This window comes from Carassius auratus, unplaced genomic scaffold, assembly GCF_003368295.1.
Source record: "Carassius auratus strain Wakin unplaced genomic scaffold, ASM336829v1 scaf_tig00020493, whole genome shotgun sequence".
Classification (NCBI taxonomy): domain Eukaryota; kingdom Metazoa; phylum Chordata; class Actinopteri; order Cypriniformes; family Cyprinidae; genus Carassius; species Carassius auratus.
This window is the reverse complement of record NW_020525031.1, coordinates 449671-468430: the sequence shown is the minus strand read 5'-3', so window position 1 is coordinate 468430 and position 18760 is coordinate 449671. Positions and strand designations below refer to the sequence as shown.

The following is an 18760-nucleotide window of genomic DNA, read 5'->3' as shown; positions in this document are numbered from 1 at the left end:
CATTCAAAGAGTTTTCTTTATTATCATGACTATAAAAATTGTAGATTCACACTGAAGGCATCAAAACTATGAATTAAAACATGTGGAATTATATATGGAATTATATACATAACAAAAAAGTGTGAAACAACTGAAGATATGTCATATTCTAGGTTCTTCAAAGTAGCCACCTTTAGCTTTGATTACTGCTTTGCACACTCTTGGCATTCTCTTGATGAGCTTCAAGAGGTAGTCTCCTGAAATGGTCTTCCAACAGTCTTGAAGAAGTTCCCAGAGAGATGCTTAGCACTTGTTGGCCCTTTTGCCTTCTGTCTGCGGTCCGGCTCACCCCTAAACCATCTCGATTGGGTTCAGGTCCGGTGACTGTGGAGGCCAGGTCATCTGGCACAGCACCCCATTACTCTCCTTGGTCAAATAGCCCTTGATGCCTTCAGTGTGACTTTACAATTTTCATAGTCATGAAAATAAAGAATATTATTGAAAAAGCTTTAAATTCGCGGACCAGCACTGAAAACATGTATGTGCATGTCTAATGTGTGTATGTATGTTTGTTCCATTTCGAACGATCTCTCCAATTGTTTAAATGCTATGGGTAAACTCCTGTGTACTCTGATACTAAAGCCTGATTTGATCATGTTCGTGTAGCTGCATGAACCAATGGCACTTCAACCTACCAAAAGGGGTGAAGACGACTGCTATATAAGTTGGATTTGTGTGCCATTTCGTCAAAATGTTCTCCTTTAGGGATCATCTCCTTGCTGGCTATGCAAGCAAGAAGCAGAAGAGAAGAAAGAAGCTCAGCCTTCTGCTCACCACTGTGAGAAGAAGCCACTGGCAGCGGAAGAAGCTTGATGCCTTCATCTGCAGCAATCTGGCTTTTAAAAGTATTTTCTGAATTTTCACTGCAAAGTTGTTGCAAATGTCACGGTGTGAGTGTGGCTCAATGCAGATGGGCAGGGTGAGTGCATCTCCTTTCTGGGCAGCGGCCACGCAGGGTGTGCTTTCACTAAGGCGTAATGTTCTCACTGCAATAACATGAGTCTCATCCTTCTCTGCTTGCAGATCGCCTTTATCCATGAAGGTGATCCTCCCCTGCCTGCAACCAGCAAGCTGATCCACATTCTAACCCAGGCTGTCGAGGATCTCAGCCTAGTATGGTTAGCTTTGCAAAAGTCTGTCCATGGCCTCCTTGAAGAGTGGTTCCTGAAAGGATGCCATCAACCATCCTCCCACCAGCAGGCCAACCCTTTACTTATGGCAGTTCACGAAGGAACTCACCAGGATGTGATGTGCCCCTGCCGTGAATTGGCATGGCAAGCTGGTTTACAATGGCAGGCAATGCAGCTGTTTCAAGATGCCAGAAGGCTCTATCTCCTCAGCAACCTGCAAAGCCAGTGACACCTCAGCCTAAGTGTGAGCCTAAACTCCAGTAGAGCCCCTGGATATCGAAACACTAGCCGTTTCCTAGGCATCAAGATCCCCGCCACAGAGCGATGCTGGACCCTGAGCCTCATACTGATAAGAGCATTTCTCCTCATCTCATTACCACGAATGTCAGTTCCCCACCCTAGTTTAGCAAACTGTCACTCGAAAAATTCAGACCACTTTTCATCCAACCAGATGTCGGCTGCATCCTCTGTGATTCCTCTGGACATGCTTCACATGCGGCCCTTCAAGTATTGGCTCAAAGCCCATGTCCCTTCCCATGCTTGGTGTCTTAGATGTTTTAATCTCATGGTAACCCACTGCTGCATCAGAGCTGTGGCCCCTTGGTCCTTGTCTGTTTCAATCAGGCGTCCCGTTGGAACTGACCTCCAGAAGGAAGGTAGTCACAACAGATGCCTCTAACTCAGGTTGGGGAGCTCTGTACAACTTTATAAATTGCCAAGGTGGTCTTAAGTCATGCTACCTTTACAGGTTGGCTCGATGCCTCCTTTTATAGGCACAGGGCAAACTACTCTCACTGAGAGCAGTTCATGTACCGTGCAGACTGAACAAGGGAGCAGATATGCTGTCCTGGGGCAATAGGACATAGCTCTACGAGAATGGAGACTACATACCCAAATGGTTCAAATGATCTGGTCTATCTTTGGAAGGGCAGAGGTGGACCCCTTTGCCTCAGAAGACAACTTTCACTGCCCGTTTTTTTTTTTTTCAAAGCAGCAAGATGCCCTGGCCTACAATTGGCCCAGTGCTCGCTTGCATTCCTTCCCCCCGGTTGCCCTACTTCCTCAGGTCATCAGACAGGTCAGAAAAGTCAAATGTTAGGAACTCTTGGCAGTCCAACTCTGTAGGAATCAGACGTGGTTGCCCAAGTTGATTCAGCCCCTGAACAGGAGTGTTCGAAGCTCCTCGTGAGTGTAACTAGAGCTCTGTCTACAAGATGGCTCTATGCCCTTAAATGGTCAGTGTTTTTTCACTGGTGTGCAGCATGAAATGAAGACCAATCCTCCTGTGACTTGTCCTACATCTTAAGTTTTCTACAAGATCTGCTGGACAAGGGGTGCACCCCTTACAAGCTTAGAGTTTATGTGGAGGCTATAGAGGCAAATCATTCTCTCTTGGCTGGCCAATCAGCATTAACAACGTTGTCTCTTACGGGAGATTAGCTTGATCGTGGCTCATCGGTGCTTCCTAGGGCCAACGGCCAGGGTTTTTTGGCCCGACGAAAAGGGGGCTAGAGGAGTGGTATGCGTCTAGGAGTTTCTCTGCGTCTAGAGAGCGTCAGCGCCGTGGATCATTTTATAACGCTAACAGCTTACACCAGCATTAAAAACTTTTTAAAATAAGTTGAGCTTATCACAATCGTGTCAGTTATAAGTATCGCCTCAAGAGTTTAGCTCCGTGTAGCCTGTCATAAAAATATAATAATGTTTTTTGTTTGGGTACTTATAAAAATATAGAAATGATCATTCTTTCTAAATGTGATGTGTATATAGGCTACTGTGACTACAAATAAACAGAATCGACTGAATAAGCAGGCTATGTTCATTACACTTTATTATTGTGTGACTAATGTTCAATCCTTATAAATTAATTCATTATAATCAATGTATCACTTTCTATAATAAAACATTAATACAAATGTTGCAAACAAACAACCGCTTTTATCATGTTCAGTTTGTGATTGCGCTAGTTCCAGTGACTTATTTCTTATTAGTTTTCTGCTAACTTCTCTTTGTTGGTGAAATTCTGGGGTTCATAAAGTTGTTCCTAAGAGGCTTGTAAAAGGCAGGTTTTAGTGAAGCGCAGTGGAACTTCTGGCCTGACAGTGGAAATGCAACGCCATTTTTGGCTCACACTGGCCAGACAATAGAAAAGTGGCTATTGAATCTGCCTCGCCCTTTAATTATATTCCTCAGGCCCCTATGGGGCCCTCACTTTGAGTTACTCCAGTCAGCCGACTTGCGGCCCCTATTTGCCCCTGGCTTTAGTGTCAGTCAAGTGAGTGGGTGACCTGCAAGCACTGTCAGTAAGTGCTTCAAATCTTGAGTTTGGGCCTAACAACTGCTATATGCAAAAATTGCTCTCCACTCCATTTAAAGCAAAAGTCATCACCCTTTTAGCACTCTCTAGCACCAATTAAGAAGGTTAACAGGGTCCTAATCCACTCTGCCTAGTTTGGGTCCTTATAGTGTATGTTGAGCACTCTGGCCTGTTTCGGCACTCAGAGCTGCTCTTTGTATGATTCGGAGGCCACTCTAAAGAGCTGCCAGTCACCAAGAAAATCTCACTTGATAGTGGATGCTAGTGGTGTCCCCGAATAAAGATTTTTATAGTCTGATTGGAATTCTCGAATCTTGCCAATATTCGACATAGTCTCTCTTGGCTGTTTGGGAGCAGGAGATGTTTTTTGGGAGTCTGACATTTGACAGCCATAATTAACAGACGTAAATACACAGGGAGCATCGCAGATACAAATGGGGTAAATAATGTTTTATGTTTTGATTAAAAGATTAAAAAAAAACTAAATTAAAAAAAAAAAAATTACCATAGTGCTCTCATTATAACGTTAGCCTATATGACAGTAGTTAATGTTCTGCATTTCTGTTTTGAGCTTCATCTGCTGAAGATGACAAGTAGAGATACGCATTTGATATCAATTTTTTTTCAATGGGATTAAATTCATAATTTCATATAGAATACACTTTGTTATTTACACAACATAACGTTAATATTAGGACTTATCCTAATATTACCCTATCTGCAAAAAGGGCCTGAATGCACATGAATGTATCTGCGTGGCTCTGAATGAACTCATTTTGTGGAGGCGTTCTTCAAGCATCAAATTGCAGAACATGGCAATACACGGCAGCTAAACCCTAAAAAACTTTTAACTGTTATATTATAGGTGTTCTCAATATAATGATGTGTATGACAGTCCCAGTCATAGTTGTTAATATTCTGCATTGTTGTATGTCCTGTTCGCACTGCACGCTGAAGAGATAATCACCATAATACTACAATGAAGAGCTTGACTCAACTAAATCTGCATCTGATATCAGAATCTGCATCTTATATCAGGTAAACAATATATCCACAACATATATAAACCATCTGAAATGTTTTGAAATCACTTGTACCCTATCTGATTGAAAAAATCCAGTCTCTGTCTGTGTCAGTTTGAGTCTTGTTAAAGTTGCAAATCTCTGCCTCCAAAATGCTTCTCAGTCGGTCACAAATTATGGAAAGTGAAACATAAATCTATTGGGGTGGTTGGATTTATTCACACACTTTAAAATATTAATTTGAAGCTTCTTTCCTTTCAGATTCTTATTTACAGTTTTATCATAATAGGCTGTATATTAACTTATTGGGAGAAAACCTGTAGTTCTATATGAAATTAGACATTTGAGCTGACATTTGAGCTCCCCCATACATTAAAATGGCAAAATCATAACACCCTGTGAATATTAGACTGTGAGATTGGTAGTCGAATCAGACTTCTTGAATGGCATTCTAGTGGCTTGGGTCTCATTATTAGCTCATGTCTTTGGCGTGTTGAAGCGCCATTGGATGCTTAAGAGATTGATGGTGTTTGGTTAATTTCACCTAAAGATTAAAGTTTAATGCTTTGATAGCTGCCCTTTGATTCCAGTTGCCTTATTTGGTAAAACAGACTTAAATTCTGAAAGAAAAAAAAAAAAAAAAAAAAAAAGTTTCCTCCATTTTGTTGAAATAGATGTCATATCTATGTTTTCTAACTATTTTCTAATATTCTATGGCTTTTTGCTTTAACATCTAACTTCTAACTATCTCTGCACTTTTCCTGTACTTGGTCATTCATTATTCAATTCCAACAATGTTTTTTAAAGATTCTATTAAGATTGTAAAAAAAAAAAAAAGACAAGAAAAAAACAGCTAAGGTCGACTGTCTATAAACTCTTACGTAAACAACAAATGTTTCCCAAATTTATCTTAGTTCCATAGTTGGTTTTGAGTGTCCTTACTGAACCAGCAAAATCTCGATAAGACAGGTTCTGCCCCCTGGTGTTAATGCTGCAGCAGCACATGTGGAAAAAAAACATCCACCCTGTTCCTTTGGAGCTATACCTCAAGAATGATCAAATAGAAATTTCTCTTGAAATTGTAGAATTGATGTTAAACTGAGGGAAATAAATAATGTATTGAAATGACTGCGGCATTATCAAGTGTTTGAAATTATATATATATATATATATATATATATATATATATATATATATATATATAATGTTTTATGTGTAAAGCCAATAAACAGCCATATGGATCCAGCCATTCATTCATTTGTATATTTATATAAATATACAAATTAATTCTTATTAATGTATAAAAGTGTAGAGTTTGAGCATTTTGAACTATTGTTACAGTGTTTAAGGAACAAAAAGTCTTCTAAAATAAGATATCAAAACATAGATATATTTACTGATATTTATTAAATATCAGTAGCTTATATTTACTGAAACTTTTCACTGTTTTAGATCCCATCATGAACACGTGTTCATAAAATTAAGTGCTACAGAACACTGTGCCTCATGAGTGTGCTGGCAAATCAATTTTTTGTTCCTGGTTGGTTTTATGAAATTACAGTAAGTGTTGATCCTCATTAGAAACAACTGCCTGAATTGCTTGAACAAAGTGGCAAGTCTCTGATGAGCAGCTTTGTGGTTCTTGATGTTCTCCATCACTCCATGATGAAGTCCCATCTGTCCCAAAGTAATCTTTCTTATATTTAGGTACACCACCCATTAAAAATTTGGATCAGTAAGAATTTTTGCTAACACTTTTCAATAAGGTCCTATTATTTCAAATTAGTTAATGCATTAACTAACAATGAGCAGTATTTATTAATCTTTGTTAACATTAGTTAATAATCAAATTTGTTGCTCAATAAAAAATGTTGTTATCAATTTTGAAAACAGTTATGCTGCTTAATATTTTGTGAAAACAGTTTTTCAGAAATCTTTGATGGACAAATGTTCAAAAGAACAGAATCTATTTGAAATTTACAATAAATTGTAAATGTCTTAATTGCTACTTTTGAGCAATTTAATACATCCTTGCGAAATAAAAGTATACATTTCTTTATTTAAAAAAGCTTAGGTTAACTTTTGAATGGAAGTGAATGTCAGGAAAACTCACCTATCCCTGGAATGACATGAAAGAAGTCATCTAGGCTCTTATCCACAGCAGTGGTGATGATTTTGACATGAGGAAAGGTGTGAGCCAACACAATCTTGTTTTCCTGGACATCTTGGTCCCGTACATACACACACTAACATTCAACAAATTAAAGCCATTGTATCCTTTTCACAATGAAATGTGGTACAGTACCTTAATACTTTATTCCCAAAGAAGAGAATCAAATACGTCTTGTGTAAAAGTGTGAACTGTACAGCCATCCAGGGTTTGCAATGTTTGTTTTTACATTTTGGAAGGAATGAGGTCAATAGCCACATACCAGCAACACCCTCACTGCCATCATGGCCGCCGCTCCTGTGGAAACGGTGCTGTCCATCAATATCACATGGTGCTCACTGATGTCTCTGGGCAGTCGCAGGTAGTGCAGCTAAATGTGTGTGTGTGTGTTGCCGGGGGGTTGGGGCGAGTCTTAGTTACCAAGGAAACAATGTGAGAAAGAGGGAACCACAGCCACCAAAAAGAATGAAACTGAGGAGTCAGGATCTCTGTTACCATGGAGACAGAGACCAACAGGCAAAATGGACATAAAGGGTTTGCGAACAACCTAGACAATAACAGAGAAAAGGCCATTTTTTCTAGAAAGTTACAGATTAGTCTGGATCAGAATCTTGCCAATTGTCTTTGCACACAGCTCTCAGAGCAGGTTCCATGGTCTCACCGTCTAAAGAGAATGGACACACTTGTGATCTAGGAGACAGGAGGACAAGTGCTGCTTCAAAACCAATATGATTTCAAACAAAGATTTGATGAAAAATACCCTTTCCACTAAATCTGGGTCCCTCGTACTCTTGGCCTTGCGGTGTCTGGAAGAAACAGGCCTGTGAAAAGAACAAATATTTATGTGATGATACACAGTACAGCTGAGGAGAAAATATTATGCTCTGTATTCATTGGGATAAATAGAAGGATGACAAAAGGTCATAGAGGGATGAGAAAAGGTTATCAAAACATTTATATTAAGGCAGTCACTTTAATACTTAACCATAAACCATATATTTATATTTATTTAAATAATTACTTTCAAATTAACAGGCATATTTTTGATTAATTATAAAAAATGAAAAATAAAGTGAATCATTTAAAAAATATGTATTTTTCATGCAAACCGTCTTATTAATTATATGGCATTTAATGTAATTAATTCAATCGTACTGTAACAATCATATAAGTGTTATTCATTGCAGTTAGTTTGATTGATTAACTGGCATTTCACATGATTTATTCAAATAGAAATTGTAGTTAAATATTGCAGTGTGTTTAATCAACAGGCATATATATTTAGTTCACTTCAATTGTTTGTTGACATATATATGATTATTAGAAATTAATTCTAATTAATTAGCTGCCATATCGTAATTCATTCAAATTAAACTTTTATTGATATGTGTGAATAATTGTTACTCATTTGATTATTTAACTGGCATATAGAATTAATTCAATGAAAAGTTTTTATTGATATGTGCAATTATTATTATTATTATCAATTAATTCGACTAATTAACTGACATGAAGGTCATGGAATTAATTCCACTGTAATTTTTGAATCAAGCCTTAGTGATCATTTAAATCAAAGATTCAACTTTGATTGCACAATAATATCAAACTCTGGAAAAAAATACAATGAGTGGCACACATACACACGCCTCGGAGGGCAAGAAAGACCTTTTCAATAAGCAACCGCTTCAGTCACTTTGAGTAGAAGATGAACTCGTCACGGCTAGTGTCTTTGTTCCTTAAAACAAACAGAAAAATTGTGGAGGAGTACATAAGAGACGCTGAGAAAATGGTAAAGCAGGCCAGTGAGTCATTAGCCTGATTCACACATGTGAGGAATTCTGAATGGCAGCCGGAACAGATGAATGGATTCCAGAACACACTTCAACAACAAACATTAACATTTAAAAGTAGCATTTCTTTTGATGTGCTTCATAGAACTGATTCATATGACACTCACCTAATGATGGTGTGCAGACCACCGATCTGTGGTGCGCTTTCCAACACACTGAGAGTCTGAGGAAGCGGCTGGGACTGATGGGCCGTGGCCAGGTGCACCCTGAGAAGAGACATAGAGCAAATCCGCACTGTCAAAGAGAAAAAAGATGATTCAAATCTAAATGAAAGACACTTGTACACCAGTGCATGGCATTTCTAACACTGTCACTAAAGGATCTATGTGGGCAGTTTGTCTTCATTTAAAAACATAATCATGGGTTTTAGTTCTGTATAAATACACAACTAGCCCACAGAATGTTTTTATATTTTTTTTAAAAAGTAAATTTCTTCATAGAGTGTAAATTTGTGTTTATGTATGAGGGTGTGTGTGTGAGAGAAAGAGGAAAGGCTTCTCGACCTGAATGCATGCAGCAAAACAGAGATGGAAGACAAAAGTGAAAACCAGTGAAGGAGAACGAGTGAGAGTGTGAGAGAAGTGATCTTCTTGAAAAGTACCAAAAGGAGAACCGTTTACTTACGTTTTCCCTAAATTCACAGGCAGAGGGCGCCGTTTTGATGTGTAGTGTGTAGAAATATGAAGGAAGCTGAAGTCTATTCAACATGCCACAAAGAGTTTGGCATATTGCATAAATTGGACTTGCTTATATTTTAATATTTTACCTATTGTATATTCTACTAATGATAAAGTGCTAAATTAGTTTTGTCAGGCAGGGGACTGTCAGAAATTTGACTGTAAAATATGTATTTTATTATGTAAGTTGTAAAAAGAAAATATTATTATTATTGTTTTTTTTTTTACACATCTCGTCAAGGGTGGACTATGTGACCACAAAAATAGGTGCATAACTTCTCCTGGGCTGGAAGAATGGATAAGCTAAGTTCACAGGACACTACCGTAATGCCCTTCTTCACTCACCTCTTCTAGCTGGCTGTGAACATGCTGAATGATTAGGTCAATGGCCACCATGTTGCCTCCACCTGTGTGAGAAGGAGTGAAATGAATAATTATAACATCTGTAACTTGAAATTATTCACTGCAGAAATGCATATATGCTCACCACGTGGCACTACAATGTCTGCAAGTCTCATGGTAGGTTCGATATACTGCCCAAAGGCTGGTTTTACAAATGTATTGTATTGTTTAATGACACCCTCAATGTCCAGTCCTCTCTCTGTCATGTCCCTCCTCAGCCACCGTACCCGCCAGATATCTGAATCTGTATGTACAAAAGTCTTCATGTCCATCACCTGCAAAAAAAAAAAGAAGGAGAGAGAGAGAGATTTTTAAGAGAAATTTTAAGGCAGAATCAATATTATGCTTTCATTGTTTTCATTAGCATATAGACCTTATTCCTATTCTTTTCTTTATTGGACTAAAAGCCACAGAAGTCTAAATCAATTAAATTATATAAAATTTTGATTTAATGAGATCCCTTTGCGATGAATTTTGATAAATGGTACCTCCTCAACATCTCCCTTACTTCATCACCAAAACATTTTTATCACTTACTTTGCTTTGAATTTTTATCAGTATTTACAAAACATCCAGAAACCGCAACATTTCATCATACCTACAAGAGCTCTTTGTCTGCAAAGGACAAGATGCCTTCAAAGATAATGACACTAGCACCATAGACATTTTTCTGGAAGAGTTTGAAATGAAAAAGCAAAGGCTATCAAACTGAAATCTTTCCCATGCCACTCTTATAAATTATGACTCTATCTGGTGTATATATTTTTAATATACTTCTGGAAAGTATGTGAAACATCTGCCAATCACACTCACCCAGTCTTTCTGGTGTCAATGTGTAGTGAAGTCATAAACTGGGATTTTTACACTTTTCCCCTGTTTAAGTTTCTGCAGCGTGGTCACAAGCAGTACAAATTCGAAAGCTCCTGGATGGTCAAAGTTAAAATCATTGCTGGCAGCCAGAGCTTGTTTTACTGGAGACAGGACCTGCAGATGGATAACATAAAGGTTGCATGTCTGATCATTGGTGGGGGAGACACAGACACCAGAAAGATAGAGACCATATAGAAGACCATATGTGCATTAACAGCAATGCAAGGGATGCTATTATATTCTGATCACATACATGGCATCTGAGGCTGTCATTAATATGTGAGTATAAGTAAAAACATGTCAGGGGCTACATAAAATTAAAATAAAATAAAAAAATGTGAAAAATCTGTCATTTACTCATGTTTGTTTGATTTTTTGTTGTTGGGATGAAGAAGGAAGGAGAGGGATTACAAAGACTTTCAGAAGTACTCGATTTACCAGATTAACTTCACATGGTGGAGCAATCACTCTTTCAGATCTCACCTTATAAAATGAGTCCATAGACAGCAAAACCGCCCAAGGAACATCCAAAGCTTCAGTGATTTTATTGGCTACAGTAGTTTTTCCAGAGACACTGCACACAGACCTATAATAACACGAATACTTCATACAAACATTCAAATTTAGTCAAATTTCGTTAAGATTCAATCTACAATAAAACCTAAAATGCAACAATCTAAGCCAGCACTGAAAGTATCTTATTTGACTGATCATTATATGAAGTCATTTGTATTTTTCAGTTTTTGTCTACTCTTACCAATAACAATGGCCTCTTTAAACTGGACTCCATGTTTATTGTAACAGGGCGGGCGGCCGGCTGTGTAGATGGTACATGTGCGAGGGGAGCAGTGGAGGTTTTGTTTTACCCAAAAAGTGTGAACAACACACTTTCTCTGTGTTTCTATCAAAACATTTCTGCCCAGCTCAACCAATGGGGTGCGTTTGGGTGATGCAATCTGTATGTCCAACCAATGGGATACAGGACGAGTGTTTGGGAAACCTTACTGACAACAGTTATTTTTGCTTTTCTTTTTGGTGCCACTAGAGGTACATAAATTACACACTTAAATTATTATTTTTCAGTTCCATAATGTTTCATGCATAACACTAAAAACTAAACTAAACTAAAAACAATATAAAACAATATAAAATGAATGAAAACTAAATATAAAAACAAAAGCACATACATGACAAGCAAATCACCTAAACTTTAATATATATATATTTTTAATTTACATTTAATATTTACAAGCTTAGAAATACTATATACAATAAATGTTACTAAAACAAGAATGGTGGGCATGTGTGTGAATTGATGTCTAAACTGTCTTGTACAATATGTCATAAAATTGACAATCAACTGATTCAACCTAAAACTGAAACAAACAACCTTTCAGTCATAAATCCTACTGAACTAATTGAACATGTTGAAAACAGCAGCACGATATCTTTCCACCTTCATCATGTCAGTGTCATACACAACCTGTCACTCTCACTCAACTTGGATCAACAAGAGTGAGTGACTAAATCAGGCCACCAGTTGCAGCACAATCACAACAGCTCAACAACACACAGCAAAGAGAAAGCTGCTGCTAAAATGATGGTAATGTATTAGCCAAAAGACATAATGTCTTAGAAAAATTATAAGGCCCTGAAAAAACTGCACCTGCAGCACTCTAAACCATGTTGATGATCTACTCTTTAATTGCATATGTCACTCTGTTCAGATTATTCTCAAATGAGTTGACAAAACAGCAATGAATTAACCTTTTAAAAGCTAACCAGTTCAGTCCATTTAATAACTTACCCTGCATCTGTATTGAGGGCCCAGCAGCCTGATATTCTGGCCCCTGCGTTTCCAGGCAGCGTGCTCAGCTAAAATAGTCTGATGGCTGTCTTCCATATGAGCAACAAAGGTCACATTCTCATCGAAGCTCAAACAGCCCAACACAGATAAAGCAGCTAATAATCACAGCTGAAGCACAGATTCAGAGTGCGGACATCATACCACGCTGAGCGCACTGCACGCCTGCTCTAAGAAAGCACCAGATCTGCAGATTTAACACTGGGATCTGCCTTTTTTTTTCAGAGTAAACCTTGAAGTTAGAACTTAGCTGACCACTGAATAATGTATTCAAGAAACCCTTTAATAAATATAAATGTCTTTTCTTTCTGTCTGGATACTCACTCGCTCGCTCACAGTTTGTGGGGTTGATCGAATAAGAGGATCAGCTCTACAGGTGACATGAATTAAGAGAACCAAGAGACACAGAGAGCCTGGAAAGCTTAACTTCTCAGTTAGGTTTCACTTAAGAGTCAGTTTTGTATCAGACGTTTCTCTTAAAACTCCTTAGTTAAATAAAGCTGTAATAAAAAAATACAGATCCAAAACCCAATGGATAGCAAAAATCTTATAGTGATAGACAGTGTGAGACACAATCTCCTCGACTTATTTTGCTTTGCTAGTCTTTCCAAACCTGGGTTTCATTAAATGCTGGGTTTTAAGAGAGGACTGTAAGGGTTTTGTGTGTTGATGAAAAGCTGATAATTAATTAAATAATAATAATTCAAAATACATACACACATACATACATACATACACACACACACACACACACACACACACACACACACACACATATATATATATATATATAAACATTGAATAAAACATATATTTTTTTAAACTTATATGCCATGTCACCATTAATCAACATCAGAGAAATGTGAACTTGCAAATGTCTTGCCAAATTATCGAATTATGTAACTTAGAATCTCACAGCATACTTGAAAAATTTATATTTGACCTTTTTATTTTATATTTGACCTTTTTATTTTTTATATTCATATTTCAGTCTGAAAAATTACCTAAAATATATCACCTTTACCACAGGTGCATATCCAAATTTTTGGTTCAAATGCTCTAGAAAAAGAGCTTTCCCTAATACTACTAAATGCAAGCAACAAGTCATAATTTACAGTCGCTTTTAGCTATTAAAAATACATATATTCTTGTTGAGGTCAAAGAGAAACTAAAGAGATATCATTTGTGACTTGCTTTCATTTTGAAAGAGAGATTAAGAAAGAGAAAGAAACAATGTCTGCCAGACACCTACTCTCAGAAACTCTTTAAAAGCAAAATATAACTATATTCACTACAAAAAGAATGTGCATGGTTATTTAAAAGAATGTATTGGTATTGTAAAGAACTATTACATACACCACAATATGTTTTAATGAATGAGTCTATTAAATAGACACCTCAAAGGTCAAATCTCGGTTGGTGATCAGTTAGGATGTGATCTATCCCATGGTGCACTAATGGGAACACACATAGCGTCAGCGTCAGGAGGGAGACCTCAGTCTATAGTTCATTATAATAATAATAACGCGACATTAGCGCGCAGCAGCCGCCTGCTGAAACTGGGGCAGGAGGGAAGAAGGAAGGAGGTTAACTATGATTTATGTTCCTATGATGATTATTTTTTTTCATCACCAGAAAGACGGAACATTGCACTCCACAGTATGAATAACAGTTCCATAACATGCCAAAAATTATTAATTGGCTCGATGTGGGTCAACAGATAATGTCAGAGGTGCACCTTCTTCTAAACGCATCGAATCTTTCTCCTATAATTTATCTAGGCCATAGCCTATGTTTGTAGAATTGTGATCCCTGTTCAGTCGGCTTGAGTGTTTAACTCTCCACTCATATCTGATCACCATGAAGCTGCACTCTCTGCTGTCAATACCTCATGAAACTAATTATGGGAAATATAGTTTCAAACCATTCTTCCTTTTCAGTGAAACTGTTGCGTGTAAAGTGTCTTTTAAAACATCTTTTATGCCAGTGCACTTCCTAGAGTATCAGACGAATGTTTCTGCCTAACCTTGACAGGACATTTATAATCAGATCTAACAAATCGCAAGCTGAGTCATGGTGTCACAACCTATCATTACTTGAAATAATCAAACTCTCCCCAAAATAATGCATGAATACAGTTTTATGCAGTTTTTATGTGTCCCAAACCACTTTCAGGTTCTCACACCGCATCATCCCGATGTTTTGTTGTGGGTTTTTTCAATGGTCTTTTGGGCAGAGTCCACACTTGAGACTTCGTTAGGCACCAATGCAGCATGTAAATTATTATTTTTTTTTTACATCTGTCATCAACAATTCTCTCAGACACTTACAGAGTTTTGTATTTTACACAACATAAACACAGCTTTTTGTGGCCAACGATACTCATTGTTTCAGTGGAAATGCGGTCATCATTGTCACATGGGGAACTAGTTTTAGACACATTTTAACTTTTTGTTCCCAGAGACAAAATCTTCTTAAGTTAAAAAACAACAACAGCTGTCACAAAACTAAAACAGGCCGTCTAGTTGGATTCACAGTACAAATGCAGGTTTGAATCATTTAGGTTTATATCTAACGTGAAATGAGCCCTGGAACACCTGTAGGAACTGGACACATTTTGCTTACGTAGAACCACAATCTTGACCGGCACGTTTCAGGGCACATCTGGCAAAGTCACATTCCAGCAGAAAATAGTTAGCAAGCTTGTTTCTGTGGGTCAAAGTTCATATTATAGCTACATCATTGTAGACGGTCTTGTAGATTTTAAAGTGGAACTGAGTTTTTACAAAATCCAGAGAGCTTTGGTACAGCCAGCTTGGACCGCCTTTATCAGGTATAAAGATTGAAGATTCCTCTTTTGTTTGCATTTCGAAGCAGATTTGAGGTTGATAAATCATGGGAGGAATACATGAAAGCTCCTTGTGTAGATCTCCTTTGGTATGAGTTTTATTTAAGCATAGTGAGAATGTGGAGTTTGAGCTGTATAACTGAAACCTGTCCCCGTGTCCCAGTCCATGACAGCTGCAGTCAAACGTCTCTGGCCTCAGCCTGACCAAACACACTGATGTCCCTTCAGAGTGCAGCCAGTCTGGTAGAACTGCCCTACGCATGGTTGAAGCTATGACAGGTTTCCGGATAGCCCTGGAAAACAGAGGGAAGGTGAGGGATGGAGAAAAAAAGCATGAATGAGCGAATGAATCAAAAATGTTTCAGCGTAGCTCTCCAGTGGCAACCTACACACATACCAGTGCTATACAGTGGACATCAAAATTGAAGAATCAGTTTTCTCTCTGGGTTTGGGTTTTTAATATGCACCATGATTCAAATGTCTGGGGTCAATAGGATTTTATTACAAATGAGTTCTATTTCAAATAAATGCTGTTGTTTTTTACTTTCTTTTCATCAAAGTACCTCGAAAAAAATCTATCTAGGGTTCCACAAAAATATTAAGCAGCACAACTGTTTCAACATTGATAATAATAAGAAATGTTTCTTGAACACAACATCAGCATCTTGGAATGATTTCTGTTTTGCCAGGAATAAAATAATATTTTAAAAATATATAATAAAACCGAAAATAATTTTTTAAATTGCAATAATATTTCACAATATTACTGTTTTTGCTGTATATTTGGTCAAATAAATGCAGACCTGGCGAGCATGAGGCTTCTTTCATTTAAAAAATTTACCGACCCCAAACTTGGGAATATCAACAAGCAACCAATTTCTTCTAATTTCTAATGTTCCAATGACTGCCCTAGTTTTATATTTACCTTTATGTTTATTTATCTGACATAACTCCAATAGTGAATAGAAAAAGATGTAGTCAACTAAACACATTGTAAATGTTTTTTAAATAAATGTTGGAAATTATGTTCGTTGCAAGAGGACATCAACATTTTTGGGTATCCCTCTAATAAAAATGTAAAATTCACTGCACTAAAGCTTAAAATAAAGCTTCTAGGGAAACATAAATAGGCACAAGTACACCAAGCCGCCCTAACTTTCATTTTCAATTATGCAAACTTTATTGCTTTTAGGTCGTGTTACCTGCTGCAGAATATTTCTTCCACATTTTTGTGCTTTATTCTCTCACACACACACCTCTGCTAAGCAGCTGTAAGTTGCGCCCTTCCTCTTGTACTTGTAGCTGTAGAACCTGCTGGAGAAGCTCTTGTCTCAGAGTCTCCTGCACCAAACCCATCCGCTCTAACTTCTCTCCATTCAATCTCAAGAGAGCACGACCTGACAAACACAAAGGGACAGAGAGAGAGAGACAATTTCAGTAGACAAGATCTCTTTGGAAACACACAAGCCCTGCAGCCTCTACATTATGTACGCACAGTTTTGCTGACAGCTATAAACAAATTACAGCATTGCAAATCCCCCTTAGGTTATTATGTCCGTGTTCTCAGTGATGTTTGCATATGTGACTATGGTAACATGCTGTGTGGAACTGCTGCCTGAGGGCATAGGCCGCCCCAGGTCGCACTTTGTTTCCAACTGAGCCTCTCGTGCTGTGACTCTAAACACTTCAGTCCACAGCCTTGTAGAAAAAACACTGCGCCTGTCTTTTGTCCTCATGCTTTTTGAATACCAATATTCATTTTCTCTCAATTTCCTTTTCTATGGATCTCACCCAGGGTATCTGTGATCTTGATGCTTTGTGTCCACTGAGAGAGAAGAGAGGATTTGTGGGGGACGTGAAGACACACGGGACCCTAGTGAGCAAGTGAGTGGGAGAAATAGCTGTCTAAGCGGCAGTGTGAGAGCAGGACCCCGTGACATGCTCAGATATGAGTCGCATATTCACACTATAATTCAAAAAACCACTAGAAAAACATGGTAAAATAATAATGAAAGATATCAGTATGGCCAGCGAATCCTAGTTTCAAAAAATCCAACTGGCTGCAGCTTTCCCCATTGATGGTCAATATAAAATACGCATTTATTTCAAAAGTTTGTGTCTATAAAATATAAAGTTTTTGAAAGTTTCTTATGCTCAAAATATGACAAAAATACAGCAATATTATAATAAATTTTTCTATTTTAATATATATCCTGTGACGGCAAAGCAGAATCTTTAGCAGCCATGTCACATGATCCTTCAGAAATCATTCTAAGATTTGGTGCTCAAGGAATATTTCATTATTACAAATTCATTAAACATTATTATAATTTCATTGAACATTATTATCAAAGTTTTTGATGTTTAATATGTTTGTAAAAACTGTTTTCAGGTAATGAAATGTGGTTTAAGGTTCAAATAACACATTATTTTCCACATACTGTACATTATTGATGCTCTTCTCTGCCCCGCCTTTCTGAAATACATCTATTTTAACAAGTTCTGAAAAGTGAGGTGTACGCTGATTGGCCAGCTATCCAGTGCATTATGATTGGCCGGATACTTCAAGTGTGTGACAGAAATGTTACGCCCCTTAACATACTATGATGGTATGTCCCACTGCAAGACAAAACAAAACCAATAAAACCCATAAAAAATCATAAACTACTGAGGACATAATTACTGATTATAATGACTTATATTGTGTTTTTATGCATTGCGTTGCATATCGTGCCGCTTAGACATAAAACCATGTCTGCATTTGTGATCGGAGAAACGACAAACATCAAGGGCTGCTCTACACTGCTCAAAACTCGCATTTGAATCATCAGTGGCAAATTCTTTAAATTTGAAAACTTATTTACAGGCTGTGAGTCAAAAGCACCAGACTGTCCTTCCAAAGTTTTTATTGCCCCACTTTATAGAAAAAGACACCGGCATTGTAGGCTACTCTCTCAGGAAACAGCCCTCATCCTCACTAAAATGCGCTGCATACATCTGAATATTTAGTTTGAACTGTTCTGGAACAGTGTGGTAAATACAACTTAACCACTGATTTCTAGTTGTGTCCTCTTTTGGAAGGCCAAACCAAGTAGTTTCACTTTCACAATGAAACACAGCTTCTCCATAACATTGCTAAAGCAACAATACTACAGCGAGAATCAAAGTCGTGACTTCTTTCTTTGTGTGAACATTTGGGCGGAGTTATGCAAATCTTCCAACAATGTGATGTAGACATGTGTGGGCTTTACAGATCTTCTTTACGTACCAAGAGCTTGTAACAGTCCAAAGAGAAATGAAAAATTCAAATCGCATCATATGACCCCTTTAATTTAAACTTTCGAACAGTGTTGTAAATGTTGCTAATATTATTATATGACATTAAATATGACAGCAGATATATTTTCCAGTGCCCAATTCTTTTCATAGGCACTTAAAAGCTTGATACATATTTCTTGTCTTTCACAGCTCAGTCAAATAGCTAATGAAGGCTTTGGAACTGTACGTTACTGTATCATGAAAGAAAATGATATGTCTCAGATGTTATGAAAATTAAGTGTCCATGGGCATT

The 18760-nt window shown here is 37.5% G+C and overlaps 1 protein-coding gene and 1 pseudogene across 1 annotated transcript in view; both read right to left on the bottom strand.

The window, feature by feature from the left end:
• Positions 1-6826: 6826 nt before the first annotated feature.
• On the bottom strand, positions 6827-13262 carry LOC113076414 (uridine-cytidine kinase-like 1; annotated as a pseudogene).
• A 357-nt stretch (positions 13263-13619) lies between these two features.
• Positions 13620-18760, bottom strand: part of LOC113076442 (sterile alpha motif domain-containing protein 10-like) — a 28475-nt gene continuing 23334 nt past the window's right edge. Inside the window, exons 4-5 of the mRNA XM_026249099.1 lie at positions 16446-16586; positions 13620-15482 (exon numbers count right to left, since the gene is read on the bottom strand). Of these exons, the coding sequence (XP_026104884.1) occupies positions 15460-15482; positions 16446-16586 (164 nt within the window). The 3' untranslated portion in view covers positions 13620-15459. The remainder of the gene's footprint in view (positions 15483-16445; positions 16587-18760) is intronic.